This window comes from Alosa alosa, chromosome 5, assembly GCF_017589495.1.
Source record: "Alosa alosa isolate M-15738 ecotype Scorff River chromosome 5, AALO_Geno_1.1, whole genome shotgun sequence".
NCBI lineage: Eukaryota > Metazoa > Chordata > Actinopteri > Clupeiformes > Clupeidae > Alosa > Alosa alosa.
In genome coordinates, this window is record NC_063193.1 from 18237986 (window position 1) to 18256540 (window position 18555).

The 18555-nt window shown below is 42.5% G+C and overlaps 1 protein-coding gene across 3 annotated transcripts in view; it reads left to right on the forward strand.

Annotated features, from left to right (window-relative positions):
• Positions 1-18285, forward strand: part of setbp1 (SET binding protein 1) — a 47716-nt gene extending 29431 nt beyond the window's left edge. For 2 of the 3 annotated variants that reach the window (XM_048243337.1, XM_048243336.1), the window contains exons 3-4: positions 6257-9614; positions 14043-18285. In XM_048243337.1, the coding sequence (XP_048099294.1) occupies positions 6257-9614; positions 14043-14626 (3942 nt within the window). In that variant the 3' untranslated portion in view covers positions 14627-18285. The remainder of the gene's footprint in view (positions 1-6256; positions 9615-14042) is intronic. The other variant, XM_048243338.1, reaches the window with a different exon arrangement.
• Positions 18286-18555: the final 270 nt, after the last annotated feature.

Consider the following 18555-nt stretch of genomic DNA (forward strand, 5'->3'; position numbering starts at 1 on the left):
CAGGCTGTGTTAGCGCAGAAGGTCAGGGGGGGACCGTGTGACAGTCTGTCCTCCTCCAGGAGCTTTAAATATCAAATGCACCACTACAAAGGTCACCTCTGACTTCCTCCTCGCTCGTGCGGTCCAGGGAATTCTGCCGTTGATGTGCAGTAATTAAGATGGAAAAACAGACTGTGAATAAGAGTCATGTGAAATATTTGCCCCACCATCCTCTGCCTCACACAACTGCCCCCCTACTCTGCGTGTTTAGGAAATATGAAGACGGGCCATTCTTTCATCATCCCCCTCCCTCTCCATCCCTCGCTCAGTTATGTCCTCAGGGAGGGAGAGCTACTTGTTTTCCATTACAGTACCTCTCTGATAGTTTCTTCCTCTATCCGTGACCTAACGCTCTGAAAGCTCTGATTACAGGCAGGCCAAGTATGACTTTTTCTCCCCCCACCCCCTACCCGACTATCCCCCTCCAACTCACAACCACCACAAGAGTACTCAGTGTGCCGACGGGACAAGTCTGGCAGCTTGCACGGAACGTTTTCGGAATTTTTTTTTTTCTTTTTCGGCTTGCTGCTCGACTGTGGCTAATGACCCCTGCTGACTGTTGTGATTAGTGCAGGTTTGTGTTAATCACACTAATCCGCATCACAGCCGTAAAATCTTGCACCTTCAGGGGCAAAGTGTACGGCCCAGTGGTAGACCAGGGAAAGCTCTAAAGACGTGTTAATCAAAAGTTTGCTACATAAGATAGATCATTAGCCCACCCAGGGTCAGAGGGGGCGTTTTCAGCTCAGTGTTCCCAGGTTTAGGGTGTTGGTGCCCCAAGCAGACTTTCCTGGTGCTCCAAGTTTGTTTTATTGACTTAGTCAAAAAGATGATATGCCTTCAATAGGATTGCTGTGTTCATGCTTATTTGGAAAACAACCAAATGAATTCCCCTGTCTTGTCCATTCATACTGTAGATCTGCATCTTAATTTGCTTCAGACATTTGAAATGCATGCATATTCCTTCGGAGAGACAGGGACTATAGAAAGGGATGCAGTCGAGGAGGTAGAAAATGACAGGTAATTTCAGTCTGAATGTTGTAAATGCAGCGAGCTTTATACCTCTGAAGTCAGACCCGCATCTCTTGTCCACCCCCTGGAGAGAGGAAGGTATTTTTTATCTTTTTCGAAAGGAAAATAATAACAAGTGTGGAGCAAACCACAGGACTGTCCCTCACTACTCCTGGGCTTTGGGGCCTGTGGAGATGCCACTTATCCCGCTCCGTGTGCCATGAGAAACGGCCATGCCAGCCTGGCACCTCTGCGTTAGAGCCCCGTGCAGTTCCTTGGAGCTCTCGAATTGCCGGTAGTGCAAATACACAATAATGCTGCATGCATACTATTCCTCAGACAGATGAGCCAACTGGTGCAAATAGCAAAGGGGTGGGAGGTTTTGGGTGTGAGTGTGTGTGTGGGGGGGGTGGAGTGTGTGTTTGTGAGGGTGAGGAGGGAGTCACCCCTGTAAATGTGGAGCGAATGTCCTTTTTCTCCGCTGTGAATGCTATGCAGCACCTCATCCTTGGAAGGGGTGGTACAGGGAAGCTGGTTTGCGTGTGTGGTGTCTGTGTGTGTGTTGTTTTCCTCATTCGAGATGGGGTGGGGTATGGGGTAGAGGAGGGGAGGGGGGTGTAGACACAGATGTTTTATTATCCCTGCACGTACTCCTGCAGCCTCCATGTAACAAATTGGGTGCTCCATTTTGTTTGTGCCAGATGCATTGTTGAAGGAGTTTTAGGCTCTACGTTTCCTCAGCTTGACATTGGCTGAAGCGGTTTCAGTAGGATGTGAGCTTTCTTTCCTGCACGCTACCACCCCGCCCCACCCAAACCTCCCTCCACCCTCCAGCCCACCCCACCATTTTGTTTTTAACAGCCAACATCCAGATGTTCAGCGCATTTCAGGAAAAGTCCTCACGCGCGCAGGCAAATTGTGACAAGCGCCGACTGTTACAAAGAAGGGGAAGGCAGCCACCCGGCAAACATTTACGCAGTGTGTTTTAATGAAGAAGGTGTACAGGAAAAGGGGGTGGTCACCACGTCTTCCTTTATTATCTCGGCTTCAAAGCCCTTTGGTGACTCCGTGGTTTGCCGAGCGACACATCAGTGCTGGCACTCATAACTGGCTTCCAGTGTACAGTCTGTTAATCATTTAGTTCAAAAGGATGGATGAGTTTAGAGGGCCTAGTGGGACCAAACATAATTAATCAGTGAGAACGGCAACGAATGCACAGCGTGAATGGAATTTTAAAGCAAATTGGCATAATTATGGAGGCTAATACTATTAAAACCTGAATTAAGTGTTTAGACAGGGGTGCTTTCAGTGAATAATGAAGCTTTATTTGTGGTTGACCCTCCTTGAATCAATCAGACTGATGATTAAGAAGAGATAGATAGCTGCCTAAGAGGGCATCTTTATTGTTTTCATATGTGTGATGATTAGATTTAATAATAAAAAAGCCAGCCTTTGAGTTAATCATTAGTCAGTTGCTTTGGCTTTTTAGCAGCTGTATTTACTACATGCAGCACATTTCTCGTTTCAGGCTATAATTTGCAAATAACACATTGCAAGTTATCTTTGCTGGAGTTTCTTTGCCTTGCAGTGTTTATTCAGTGCTTTTGAAGTGTAACTCAAGTTAGGAGTCAGGTCTTCAGATGCACGAACATAACAGTATGACCCCCAACAATGCTGTAACTGCTTACATATGTCACAGCTATCTCACCATCTTTACAAGGAAACCTTAGAAACCTTTTAATGAAATCTGCTTAATCGATTGCATTTTTTGACCCATATGGAAAGAGTAAAGGAGAGGGTATCCTTGAAGTTTATAAAACACAAATAGCCATTGTAATAAGATTCAGGAAGCTGAGAAAGACGGGCATCCATTATTTCATGTAAGCAGTACAGAACATGAGTTTTGGTTCAGCAATCCTCTTTACCCTCCGAGCTCATCCCAAACCCCCAGAGCATGATGGTTACACTGCCATTGTAAACCTGTTTGTGTAAGACATGACAGAGTGGGTATATAAACAGATTGACAAGGCAGACAGACTGAACGCAGTGTCATTATCTTGATGACAGGAAAAAGGCAATACCTCAGTTACTACTATCTAGGGATTGAGAGGATTAAGAAAACCGCAAGAACAAGGGGATCAAAGCTCTTAACTGAAACACAAGCACGGGTCTTATTACACAACAATTTTGTGAATGGAGTCTATGTCTCATAATAACTCAGGGAACCTCTTGTATATGTATGTTTAGAGATCTATTATTTTTTGAGAAATGCAGTAATATCTCTTAGTTTCATTCACAGCAATCTCAATTTACACAACCTTTTTTGTCTTATATAGTCACTTAGCCCCTATAATGTGTTTTTGTCTGTCCTGACATGAGCGAAGAAGCGCTACATGTAATCGGAGACGGTGTATCCATTTCATGTAGATGACACCTTATCCTTCCAGTGTCGTCTTACCCCCGGGCCAGCAGGACACTGGGAGCTGTCTAACAAAAAAAGGTGTCCTCCAAAAGAGCATTTCAGACTCTGTTACCAGAGACCAGCGATACAAACGCTGTAATTTGACCAATTAGCGCCAGGGTTATGAAGCATGCTTATCAGTGGAAAGGAACCCTTTTGAAGGGGGAGTAGATGCCCAAGAGCAGAGAAATGTGCGACACCAGTCGAGGCTAATGGATTTTTTGTCTGATCCATTGCGTATGAAACAATGCCCATTTTCACATGTCAAAGGGTCTGTTTTGGTAGAGGGGGTCCATGATTCAGGGGACAGTCATCTACTTTGCTTTTAATAGTAATTTTCTCTCTGGTCCTTGCCGAGTGGGATATGGTTATGATTAATGCTTTCATTAGACGGACCCTCTCGTGTCTAAACCATGGACCGCTGCGAGAAAGCATACGAATGTGTGGCCTGCCATAAATGCAAAAAACATGGGCTCCAACATGTCATGCCAAGGACACATTCTATCTAATGCAAAACACTTGTTTTGCATCCCCAAATGGTATAAGAAGTCAGTGGATATGCATGACAGCACTGTTGTGAGACATCACATATCATGAAACCTGACTTAACCACAAAACACATCACTCTGCTGTCGGCGTCCTCTTGAAACAAAGCCCGGGAGGATTGACAGGAGGGCCGCTGTGTGATCTGGCAGAGATCAGGTACAGGCGAGGGGGATGTTTGGCTCAGCATATGTCCGACGACAAGCAGCTCCAAGAGCACTCCTTGCTCGCCACATAAAATGGAGTCCATCAAAACATAGTATGGCTTTGAGAACTGTGAGAACAATAAAACCAAACATAGCCTATCCACTCCCCCCACCCCCATCGAAAAAAAAAAAAAGAATTGGAAACAGAGAGACTCAGCTGCATGCCAAACCAGGCTTATTATCATTTGAGTGACTCTGCCTGTGGTTCCGCTGCCCGTTTATCTGCAAATGCTGAGGCCAACGCTACGCCCGCTGAATCTGGGATTCGAGAAGATTTGAACCCACCAGGATTTGGGTCTGGTGAGCCAACTGCCCAGTAGCCGCTGCCAAAAAAGCAGACTCTGTTCTCAGCAGATAAGCAGCACTCATTAAAGGCAGACATCACTCATTTATGACTGCAGAGATTTTTTTATTAGGCTGCTTAGTGACTGCACCACAGCAACATAATATTTAGTGTTCGAGAAGACCTCACCGCTTCATTCACGGTAGCAGTCTCAGAGCCAAAATGTGTACTATTTATGTCTCTGAAATTGAGGGTGCGAAGGTGATATCCACAGCTGTAGTCTTTCTCCTCCGCCATTATTGCAGTGTCTGATTTAAAAGTAGACTGCGTGTTGACTTCTGAGGATATTTGTATTTTCTGACCAAAAGTTACAGATTTCAGGACTGTATCTGTTTTGGCAGTCAATGAGAATTTTAAAAAGCAGTAATGAATTCTTGTTCACAGCACTGTAATTCATCTATCAGACTAATCCCTTTGGTTGTGTGTGTTTGTATAATGGCACTGACATACTCAGCGCAGAGGTTATGCAATCGCTGGGATATTGTTTTGGAGACAGTAGGGAATATAATGCCATTTAGCCAAATTAAAGAGTGACTAGGAGACTTGGCACACTGCATTTGAGACTGTATCCTTTGAGCTCAGGAAGACTGCAAATTCCACAGGGGATTACAGGATTAAGGATCCAAAAGGTGATGCACTTTCTCACAGAAGGGGTAAAATTCAAAGACCATTCCTGGCAGAGGGAATATCTCCCCCAATGCATCTCTTGACTGTGTTTCTTTTCAATTAAAAGCCTCTGATTGAATGATATCAGAGAGGATTAGGCTGTAGGATGACTCCGGCAGACCCCAATCCTCCCTTCCCGCTTTCCACTCAATACAGTCTCTCTCTTTCTCTTTTTACTCCTATCTTGCTCTCTCCCTCTCTAACTATTTCTCTTCTTCTCTTTCTTTCTCACTATACCTCTCTCTCTATCTTGTCTCTCTCTCCCTCTTCCTCTAACTACATATCTCTCTTCAAATGCTGAAATTCTAAAAGCTCAATTGGCATGACAAACATTTAAATATTCATGCTGCCTGTGCATCGATAAGAACACACAGAATAAAATGTGCAAGTCAATATTATTATCTCCCCTCTGCTTTCCCCAGCTCACCTCTCAGCATGTGAAAATGTATACATATATATTTTCTTCTTAATAGCCAAGTGTGACTGCATTGGCTGTGCACCGCAGATAAAGCATTCTGCGGCTGCTTGCCTTATAGGAAGGCTTAATGAATTGTCCCTTACTGATTACAGATGAAGAGGAGGACAAAGGAAGTGCAGGCCGCCTCATAGTCTCAGAATATATGGCATTTTATTGGAGGAAAATCAGTGAAGGATATCAATTTGTTATGATGCATTGCTGTTTGGTTCACTTTGAAATCATACATCTTAATAGGATTATGGCACCACTGCTTGCATCTTCTTATGCCTGTGTATGTAGGATTTTATTTTGAATAAAGATGTTAGGGCAATGTTAGGATTGACTTTTTGAATTACAAAGCTGAGGTTGCACCTCCATCATCTTCCTGCCCTTTTAGAAAACATGGGAGCTTTACAACGCCCATGTTGCACCCTCATGTTGTTTATTATTGTAATACATGCATGTATATATGTACAGTATGTATGTATACATAACATCCTTAACCTCTTGTTTTCTCTTGTTTTTCGCAGACATATGAAAGGCTATTCAAACACGCCGATCAAAGTGACAAAGAGATGCTTGATGTCCTTGGAGAGTCCATGAAACCAAAGCATGAGCGGAAAAACAATGACATGCACCAAGTGGACTGGACAAAACCACCAGCACCAGAGGCATTATCTCATGGAAACATAATAGAGTCAAAAACAGAATTCACATGCAATAGCAAGAGCCCGCAGTCCGAATCGAACATCACCCTCTCGAGCAAGATGCAAGCAAAAAAGGTTGCAGAGGGTTCGCCTTTATCCTATTGCGGCACTGGAATGTCTTTCCAGTTTGCAGATCCACAGATATCATCAACAGAAAGCGCATCAATGGCCACGGCCTCAGACTCGAATATTTTGTTGCATTCCTCTTTGAGCAAAGAAAGGGGCTTACAAGGTGTCACAGAGCAGGTGTTTGGAAATATCAAGAGGAAGTATGGTAGAAAAGACTCAATGAGAACCCTGGGTGGTAGCCACAGTTCAGATCTGCTGTGGTCTAAGAAGGTTGAGAAGGGCACAGAATTTCCTGGTCAAGACAATGTTAAAGAGAGGCACTTGTGTGGACTTGAGAAAGCTGAGACGCAGAGTGTCGAAGCAGATAGTGGGAGTAAGAAGATGGAGGATGAGACCAAGATGTTGCATAGCTCTGTCCCTCAGCTCATGGACGAATCAAAAGGCAGGAAGCGGAAGAATCGCAGAGTTCAAGAGGATGAGATCTCTTTGGATGATGCGCCAATGATGCAGATTCCTGACAGGAACAGTAAACCTGATCAAGTCAGCCAGGAATCAAAGGAATTGTTTAAAGAAATACAAATGGAGAGGAGTCCTGTCAGGCCAGAGACAGATACGGCAGTAAGTGTTTGTAATATGGACAGCAGTCCGAGTAGGCAGAGAAGAAACCCAGTTGGCAGACCAAGAGCAATGCTTGATTCAAGCAAACAAACTGACAGACGGCAGTCCAAAGTGAAGGACAGGTGGTCATATTTAAATAGCCCAAGTCCTCAGAAAGAAATGTGTCCTATTTTGTCCATTGAAGATCCCCCCTCAGCCTACCCCATTACACCAGCAAGCCCCCTCTACACCAACACAGACAGTTTGACCGTCATCACCCCCGTGAAGAGGAAGCGGGGCCGGCCCAAGAAACAACCACTGCTTACTGTTGAGACCATTCATGAAGGAACTGCTACAAGTCCAGTAAGTCCAATTACCCAGGACACACTGGGTGCAAAGAAAAGAAAGAGGACCCATGATTTGTCAGATTTAGTGAAACTGGCCTTAAACAACCCCTCTCCTCCCCATCAATTGAAACTCAACAAAACCAGTCACCTTGGTGTCTTTAAAAAGAAGTCAGTCAAAAAGATGAAATTAGTTAAGATGCAAAGCATACTAAATGAACTTTTGTCAGGCGCTAGCACTAGCAATCTTGCCCTTAAGTCTAATGCTCCTGCTTCAAGTGCCGTGTCAACAATGGCATCGACAATCGAGGCTCGTCTTGGCAAACAAATCAATGTGAGTAAGCGAGGAACTATTTATATTGGCAAGAAAAGGGGAAGAAAGCCCAGAGTTGATTTACAGGCTCAGCAAGATGAGCACAAAGATAAGCACTCTATGCCTGTTTCTAGCCAGTTTGAGAACCTTGTAGTGCCTTCTAATCCATCGACAGCAACCGGGATGCCTTCTCCAAGGGTCATGCTGCCACTGTCTCCAGGAGCAGGTGGGATGATGTATCCTGCCATCCACGAATCCAACCAGCAAGACCTGAAGACCATGCCAAATCTACAGCCTATCAGTGCTTTGCCTACAAAAGCCCCCAGAGGATTGCTAAGCAGTAACTGGAAGCTTTCTCCCCCAAGACTTATGGCAAACTCGCCGTCACACCTTTCAGAGGTGGCGTCAATCAAAGAAGTCACCTTGTCCCCCATCAGCGAGTCCCACAGTGAAGAGACAATCCCAAGCGACAGTGGCATTGGCACTGACAACAACAGCACATCGGATCAAGCTGAGAAAGGGCCAGCATCTCGCAGGAGGTATTCTTTTGACTTTTGCAGCTTTGAAGCTGCAGAAGGAGTTGCACTTGACGCTTCTGGCAAAGTGACGGGAGGGCACTACCCGAAACGTATATCAGCGGCCGCTGTGGAGAAATTTCTCGCACAGGAAAGCATGAAGAAACAGAAGCACCGACGAAAGCGCAAGGGCCTTCAGAGAGGGGATGACCTGCAGTTCCTGGCCAGCCTGGAGGAGCTGATCAACAAGTTCCAGGTCTTCAGAATTTCCCACCGCAGCTACAATTTTTATCGAGAAAATTCCTATCCCAGCATCTTTCGAGTCAACTTTGACCACTATTATCCTATGCCATACCTTCCTTACGATCCTGTGCACTATCTTCGCAGAAATTCTGAGAAATCAAAGAAGCGGCGCGGCAGACCAGCCAAATCCAATGAGCCAATGATGCGGATGCCTTTCATTCAAGGGTTTGGCTACCCAATGCCTGGTGGCAATTACTATGCACCATACGCAATGCCTTACACATCCATGCCTCTTGCTACTAGTATGATGAATATGGGCTATTATGGCCAATATGCCCCTCCATTTTATTTACCTCATGGATTGGGGGCAGCAGCATCCCCTTTCATGAGGCCACAGATCCCTCCCCCCAAGTTTCATTCTGGTACTTACCCCAAACTTGCGACTGTAACCAGGCATAGAGCAAAAAGCATGCCCCACACCGTGTCCTCAAAGGGAATGGGCGACACGCAGCCTGCATATGTGTCTCTCAAAGGTGGAAACAGCAGCTTGGCAAGTGTCTGTCTCCACAAACGCAAACACAAGCACAAACACAAACACAAGGATGACCAGTACGCTGTCTCAGAAACGGACGACCTGGGCGGACTGTTCAGCGGAACCAACAATCCCGCCTTTCGTAACCTCCTGAACGAGAGGATGGAAAAGGACTCATCTTTGGCCAAGCTGAAGGAGAAACAAAGGAGCCAGCAAAGCATAGACACCCTGACAAGAAAACCCAGGAACTTTTTCGAGGTGGACCCGCTCTCAACGCTATCCTTGTCCGATGCACAGCACTGCAAGCGTGTCCGAGGAGGGGAAACGGCCGACAGCTTCCGCAACATGTGTGGCCGGCAGCCGCTCGAGTGCTCCCGGGCCAGTCAGGACAGGTCACTGGACCTGTTCGCACAGCAGCGCGGCTGTGATGACGCGGCAGGCTTGCGGAGCCAGAGGCACAGCCTTCCTGGCTACAGGACCTACAGAGAGGGAAGCTCAGTGTCATTCCAGAATCCACGACAGGAGGGGACCAAGCAGCTGTTCCATGGGTCGAATCCTGCATTAGTAGGTAAGATACATACTCAGTCAATGAAAATCCATAAATGTTTTGTCTGCAAATGTGCTATTCAATCACGATGGTGCTCTAATGGGCAGTGTATCTTCTATCTGGGTGTGTATCCCTGTTCACATAATGATTTATGATGATCACGTCTTATGTCATCCACAACATGGACCCATGTTTTGTAGTCACAGATATAGCAGTATTCTGCTCCGACATTGTTCAAGCTGCACAGACATTCTGCAAGTCTTAGAGATGTTCTTGTCCCCGTAGAGGACTGGGAATATTTAATACCATTTGACTTCTATGACATGTTGCCATAGTACCTATCCCTGTTGTGTTATCATTTTACATAAAAACAAAATATGTGCATGAAAGGAAAAGAAAGTGTATTTTTTTTTTATCTGGTGCAAATCCCTCATGCACGGTAAATAATTGTTGTGTAAATGTATAATGATGGGAATACCATCTGAAGCAAATCTCACCTTACAGCTTGGAACGTTGTGACTGTTTAATCAAATTGCAGCTGTTTCTGTTGATGTGAAGCCCTGCATTCTTTTTAAAATACTCTGAACAAATGCACTTTTTTGTCCTGCCTGTATTTTCAGTCAGTACATCTGGCAGAGGAAAATGTAATGCATGGATGGAGACAACTATAATTCACCAACTTCTTTTTCCTCCCATTTCGCTTTCTCCTGCCAGTGGTTTTCTTAGAGATATATTATTCACACGTTTTGATTTATTTTCTACCGACATGCAATAAAAAAAAATAAAAAAAAAACTCTGCTTGTGTTAAAAGAGCTGGACAGCAGCCAGACTCTTAATGAATCCAGTCGACTCCTCCGGAGGGGAATTGGAAGCCCTGGGCTCAGTTAGATTACATTTCCACTCCCCAGGGAGAGAAGGAGGATGACTCACATTTTGCCTAACCCCCTCGCTACTATTCCCCTCCATGACTGGCTATTCGGCTTCAAAGGATAGCACTTGCTCCAATTTAAATTTCACTTTTACTGCTAAATTAATTCACACTGTGAATTTTGAATTTGAATGTGATTTTTTTGTTTTACAAAATGTTGATAGGCATGTAGTGATACTATACATTCACTTTATAGTAATAATCAAGATGACAGATTATGCAGATTTTTTTCAGGAGCAGGATTATGCATGTATAGGGAGTGTCAGTGTAGCATAATTAGTGTATGACATAGTGCTTACTTGTATCGATATAGCGAAATAAGGCCTCTAAAATACAGGTATACAGTGCCAGACAGATTTTTTGTGGACATGGTGATATTAAAAATCATGTGCAGTTTATGTAATGACTGACATTTCCATGGTTTACAAACAAAGATGATCCATGCCTTCATCAGTGTCAGGTGCTCATGGCGGAACCCCTGGGTTGTCAAAGCACAGTTGCTGGGTTTCCTCACAACTAAGAAACAGTGGAATTGAGATTCTCTAGATCATACAAATAATGAGCTTGTTATTTCCCAACCTTCTCCTGTGGATAGTGGGTCAACTGTGTTATACCACTCAGAACCAATTTTAACTGCTCTGCTGTGTCTGTATGTAAAAGAATATAAACCATGCACACTGTAAAGAATAATTACCATGCACACTGTGAAATTTCTCTCTCTTTCCTTTTAATGAAGCAGTAGGTTTTCTTTTGCTTCTCTCTGGCCTCTGACATTTGCCACTGTCATCAGACTTTTCAGAGCTGTTTTGCACATAGCTGGCATGCTGCAAGAAACACTTTTTCACATGTCAAGAGCCATCTGGTTGCATAATAAGTGGCTGGGACTTTTTTTTTTTTCGAGGAAAGCCAGCACAGCTATTCAAAATCTACGACAGCACCGCTGAATTTTTGGAGAATATTTTTTGTACCTCTGAACTGTGGAATTCAGTTGCCATGACAACAGGAAGTAGGCCTCCTCACGTTAAAGGGGGTGGACCTGTGGACAGCCGCGGAGGCAAGTCCATAAATTGGTGCCCCCCTAATGAAAACATCATGTGCAGGATGCAGGTAGAGATTTCAAGGGATAAATGAGTTGTGACCATCCCTTTGAAAATGAATGTCTCTTTCGAATGATTTGTTGGCATTTGGGAAGTCTCTCTGCGTTAGCCCCAGTGATTAATGGGCGGGAGAAAGAAAGCTTATTTGAACAGGCGGACATATCGCTTGATTAAAACCAAATGAGGTCACGTATTGCCTATAGTGCATATCCAGTCGGCGGAAATGTCATTGCAGGGGGCATGAAATAGCTGAGTGGGGAGTTCAAGTGATTTTTTGGAACTCCATTACAGCACATTTTCACTCTTCAATGTCTGAAGCGTTTCACCCAATTAATTTTTTTCTTACAAAAGCTAATTGTTTATGATAAATAACTTTTATAGTTGTGCTTTTCAGTGCTTACCACCCTCACCTCATCACATATTTTACCATTCCTGCCACTTAGTCATTAAAAAGGCCACTGAATATAGACATCTTTTTATGCTCTTATTTACAGCCTTCCACATTGACCTCTGTAGTAACCATTTGCTAGGCTTTTTATATTTATGACATAGTCTGAGGTAACTGAAGTCACGAGATGTGTTTTCCTGAATCATACAGTGGAACAAGCAGGTCTGGTTTCAGGTTATGCAGGTGTGCTCTGTGCCCCCACAGTAGAATTAAGCCTTTTGTCTTAAAGATCTATGAATAATGACCTGAAGGTTCTTACTGTAATATTTTCCTGAACATGGTCCAAAATTGGTAGGAAAAATCTGGGAGGAAAATCAGAGAGCAAAATTGATATTTGAGCACCGGTATGCACATTTTGTAAAAACTCCTATAGTCTGTTGTTTATCCGCAGACTATTTTTTGTCCTCCCACTGTGGCCAATGAAATCCTCAACAATTCTGTTTTCTATTTGTTTTCCGGGAAACCTTACCAGATGGGGCACCAATCAGAGAGAAAGAATTCTCTGGAGATAGAGGCGAGGTGCAGGGGAGATCGCAAAAGTGGAACACACATTTTGGGCAGCTTTAGGCTGTCTGAACCCATTTCAAACGAGACTGCCAGAAACCCAACATTTCCTCTGGTCTGGGCTGCCTTCCAAGGCACAGACGCGGAGTTGAGGAGCAGTAAATTAATCACCGATGTATCTTAGGCTTCATAGTTTATTGCCTGCCTTTATAGGCCCATCTATTCAAGATGTAGGGGGCTGAGCATTCACTACAGTGTGTTGAGAGAGGATGAATATGAGGGATGCTTCCTGGTACCTTAATTGTGTGTGTATGTGTGTGTGTATGTTTATCCATATCCAGATGTCAGGTGTTAAGGTCCCCCTTTAGCTGTGTCATTTGCGTCTCTACACACTAACACACATTCTTGAAGATGTGTTCTTTACTTAATCGTATTCCTCTGTTATACGTTTAATGGCAGGATATAGCCTGTAGCTAATTGAATCCTTTATGTGCAATTTTGTTTGAGGCAGTGAAACAAATTTTCTCAGGCTTTGGGAGCCAAATAGGATGCTGTGTTTTGTCCTTGGCTCTACACCAAAGGATGTAAACATTCAAAACAGGGCTACCATTTACGTGTTTATTTTAAATGTTTTCTGGTCATTAATGGCTGGTAGGGATCAGAAAGTATGCAGAAATGCGCCTTACAGGTTCAATCCTTGTTTTGTTTTTTAATGAAAGAATTCTGCTAGTTTGGAAAGTGTCCTGTAGCATCTTATAGCTAACTGCCTTCTGTATCTGTAATACCAGTATCATGGGTTCAACATGCTTGGGGCACAGTTAGATAAAATGTACTCACACCCTATACGTCATTTTAAATAAAATAATCAGTTGATTTATAAATGTAAAATGAAAATTTGTAGGTCTTTTATGTGTTTGAATTCCTGCTCACATTAGAGAACAATTGCACCTCTGGCATCTTGTTTAACCAATGGAATGATGTGGATTTAGATGTCAAACAACAGGGATCTTTTTTTAGCAGTGTCAGCTGAGGTTTGAGTTATTGCTCAGTCATTTGTTTCATAGTAGTATCACTAGGCAGTTACCAACTGGAAAGCAGGTCCCAGGGGCATTAAGAGCATGTAAGCATATAAATAGCCATGTCCTTTTATACTGTCATCTACTATCCAGTCTAGTCAAACCAACTTCTCACAATAACATTATTTTGTTGCAAGCAGAGCCCATTTTTACCCTGGCTTATTACTTCCTAAACCTATTACAATTCAATTATGCATATGCATAATGTTGTCCTATAAAGTCCTTTATATCTGCAGCAGTTTTATTCAATGGCACAATGAATGAGTTCTACGAACCATGAAGACTATAATCCACAAAATAATTTATGTATTGTGGTGTCATAAATTCAAGGCAGCATAATCATCTGTGCAAAGTTACGGGTGTTACAGATGCCTGTGCTTTTGTTTTGTCTTGCAGAACCCAGTTCGATGAAAAGAAGGTACAAGCGCAAAGAGATTGAGGAGATCCAATGCGAAGTGCGGAAGATGCGTGCCTTCTCCAAGATCCTGAACACCAAGAAGAACCTAGATCACGTCAACAAGATCCTGAAGGTCAAGAGACTGCAGAGACAGGCCAAGACAGGGAACAACATTGTCAAGCGACGCAGGGGGAGGCCCAGGAAACAGCCTCTGCCCCAGGAAGAGGAGGATGACGACGATGATGATGATGATGAGGAGGAGGAGGAGGATGAGGAAGAGGAGGAGCCAGTGGCTCAGATGCCAGTACTGGAGAAGTGTGTGGACCTGCCAGGGAAGAGGAGCTCACTGCACGGCAGCCTGCCCGAGCCCCTGGAGTTCTCCAACCATGACTCCATCATGGATGCCATCGAGTCGGTGGTGCACAGGGCGCGGCTGCAGTCCAAGGCTCAGTCGGTGCCACCACCAACTGTGGGCTCAGGCAGGCATTGGCCACAGGCGGTGGACGAGGCCTGCGCCGCCGAGCGCCCAAGGAGGTGCCGCGGGGGCAACAAGAAGGAAGATGCACTCCCAGCCTTTCATTAACCAGTCACAGAGCAGTGCAAATGGACACTTTCTTATTTTTTGAGTCGGCGTTGCACTTTTTTGCCTTGTTTTCTTTTTGTCTTTCACTTGTTTTTTTTATATCTTTTTTCTTACACATATGGGCATTCTTCTTGGCAGAATCCAGATAAAGAATGTGGTCAAATGTGCAGTGCTTTCATTTTTATACCGTGACTTAGCTGGACTTAGCTGGACTTAGCTGTAGATTCCCTGAGTCTCCCAGAGACCAGGCTGTGTTGGACTACTACCCTCCAAAGCCCCACTTCAAACTATAGTAATAAAACTTTAAAAGGTTTTATATCTGTGGTTCTAGCCATAAACCAGCTAGTGTAGATAATAGCTTTTTTTCCACCAGTACTGTGCAGCTTTCTCCCCCCCTCCCCTCACCTCGTTGTTTTGTACGTCATCCAAGTTAAAGCACAGTAGATTCTTAGTGTACTCAGTGTAGAGTGATCAATAATAACCCCATCCTCCTCCGACTCCTCCTCCCAAGCAAACTCAAGCTATTGGGGGGTCGCCCTGAGCTTAAACACATGGCAGTAGTTTTTTTCCAGTGCTGGGCTAGTTGTACATAAGATACAGTATACTGAACTGAAGATGTAGAAACCCATCCGCAAAAGATCTCATTTCAGGATGTGATTACACGTTATATGCCGTGCCGTAGTCAGAATGGTCGTAGTCAGTATTGTTTCTTTGAAAATCAATATTGTTTTTCACCAAAAAAGTTTTTTTTTTCTGAATGACCCATAATTTCACAAGCATGATTAAGTGAGTGCATCACTGGCTATTCTGCTTGTGAACATGGAACAGTATTTACATAACTGCTTACAGTTATATATAATATATAGCACTTCATACTGTCATACATCTTTTCTGTATTTCTGTTTTCACCATTGTGGCTGAAATATTAGACCAATAAATAGTATGCAATAAATAGTTTGAAAAACAGCATTTAATAATGGAAAAATAGTCCCATTTGTGGCTAAAATGTGGCACAAACAGTGTGTTAAATATTTAAATGAAATCACTTTCTAAAAGGAGTAGATGTTGATGTGTGCTGAACTGCAATAGATCAGCTTCGGAGAACATGCCTGTCCTGAGCACGGTCATTAGATGGTTGTGCAGATTTTTTGAAAAACAAACCCTGAAACCTTCCATTTGAAATTTTTAAAAAGTTGACGAAACCAAAGTTTCTTACAATCCAGAGGTTTCTGTATCCTTGAATGTTCTACAATGTAATCTGTTGGCACGGATTTTGACCAGACACATGATTGTCAATAGAAGACATGTATTAGGCAGAGTACAGAGTTCTGTGAAACCACTTTGATGCTTGTCTCACTCAAGTCGTACTTGTGTGTAGATTGAGTCAATTTTAAAGAACCTTAACGACCCACAGAGATTAACAATCATCAGCAGAGAAACCAGAACCTCATTTGCGTCCATTCAAAAGGCTTTTTTATCTGCGATTGATTTCTCAGTAGTCTCACACGTGCCTTAAGTTTGTTTATCAATTCATTACATTTGATTTGCAGGGAAATGCAGGAATCAATGCGATTACCGTGTTAAATCATGAATGTCCATACTTAACATACATGTATCCATTGCTCAGAACACACTTAAAGCATTCACTGTCTAGCTGACAAGTGCTACATCGCAGCTGAAGAGATAAAATATTAGCTAGCGAGCTAATGCTTTGAGGCTACCGTGGGCGTGTTATCAGTACTCTGGTGTGTATAGAGGTTCTCTCGTATCATCATCATCCAGAGTACCCAACACAGACAGTAGATCCAGAGAGGGAAGCACTCCATCAGTGACATTTTTTCTATGCATCAGGTTTTACCTGTGAATCTGCTGACATGTAGGCCTAGTGACTTTCAAAGACTAACCGTTATGATAAGCTCTTTTTGGTTTGGTTGTTTTGAGCCGCCCTTTATTGATAATGAAGTGGTCTTTTTTGAAAATAAATGAATATAATCAACTATAGTGAAGAATATCAGTAATCTGTAAAAGTGTGCAAAAAGTGACTATCATTTCATTGCAATTATTGTCACTGCATGTGACAGAGAACTGTCTTAACAGCAGTTGAGCCTTAATCTAAAGTTATATTCAGCTAAATCTCCACTGTAAATAGTGTAACTACTGTAGGTTAGGTCCATTTGCATGGAAGTAAACTGTGTTTTGACACATGTGGGACTAGTTTTATGTGAACACGTCCGGCATAGACTGAAGCAGTAGTCTACATGCATAAAATTTTCATTTTGCTACAAGCTCAGCCATTAAGTCTGATGATGGCTTCTGTTGTGTCAGAGCCAAGAAAAATAATTTGCATTGGCTGGCAGCTATCCCCCTCCCCCTGGCCAGTGGGACCAAGATGTAGGCTGTAGGATGTCTCAATTTTGGACTGGCTCAGAAACCCATCAGGAGACATCGCCAAATATAAAGAAGTCCATTTATCAGTATTTAATGCTAGGCCATCCAAAGCTGATCTAACAAACGTTGAATCTGAATGTGCTTTCTTTTTTTATTTCATCTACCAAAACATAACATTTTTTTTTTTATTTAGCATCGACTAGGATGTGTTCTATAGGGAGGTTTTAGCAGCAAGGCATGGCAGCTCAAAAATTCATTTTAATATTTAAAACTCTGTGTATTTCTTCACCAGCATAAAATGGTGCCTTCTGAAGTTGAGGTGTTTTCTTTCTATATTTACTGGTTCTCTAATCAAGAGACATAGACCGATCCTGTTATTTGAAAGCCTCTCTGTATTTACTCTAGACGGATGTACTATTGCCCAAAGTTACACTTGGAAGCAAACGTTTGGTGTAATCCAATTATATTGTGAAGCCTCTAGGCACTACTTGGTTCCAGAAGTATTTGGAAACTATTTGGCTTGGTTGTGGCTTCCTAGTGTTACAGTTGGGCATGAACATTCGAGAAGAAACGTCTTTAGCTTATAAAAATGTAGTAATATGTATCATGCATTTTGAAGCTATATTGATATTTAAAAACTGTGCAACATCAGTATTGCGTAAAAAGTAAGTGTCTTTGCAAGAGCACATAGCTATGTTTGTATATTCTAATTAGAAGACATTGTGTATTTCATATTTTTAGTGTTTTTTTTTCTGTATATGCATGCCCCATTTGATTGTATGCATAAATATTTTAGATGAACGAAAAATTGAATTTCAATCAAATTTGGAGAACTTGTACAATGTTTGATATGTTTCTTTTTTAATGGATTTTTAATTCTCAAAGCATTTTTTATATTGTATTATTATAACAAACTGCAAATATTGGACATATAAAATGAACAAATACAGAGGTACACATGCATATACATATATTGTATATAGAATGTATGTATACACATGCATATTTGGTGTGTAAGTGTACACACACATATATGTTCATAAATACTTATACTGTATATAGGTATATACGTGTACTGTATGCTGGCATGTTTGGTCATGTTTGTTGATCATGATTTAGTAGTTTTATTTTTTTATTTCTCTTTTCTCCTACAGAAAAGCTTGTCCTTTTTTCTGCTGACATCCTTGGCCAGCAGCATCAAGCACTTAAAGTTGATTTCTGTTCATGTCATTTGTGGAAAAATAATAAATGACTTTATCGAAGGCAGAACATTTCATGACTCTTGTGTTTCCTTCCCCCATTCTATATTTAAGTTTTGTTTACCTAATGGTTCCTATTTCATCTACAAAGCTGATATTTATCTTGTGATTTAGTGGAACCGGAGTATTTTCAAAATACTGAACTCCCAGCAGCTGTAATGGTGAAAAATTGAAAAACCACGATGAATTGAATCATTATTTGAAACAAATTGAAATCAAGTACATGAACACTACTATCTGTGGAGACCATCTGTCTTCTCTTGATGGAATTCATATCAGACC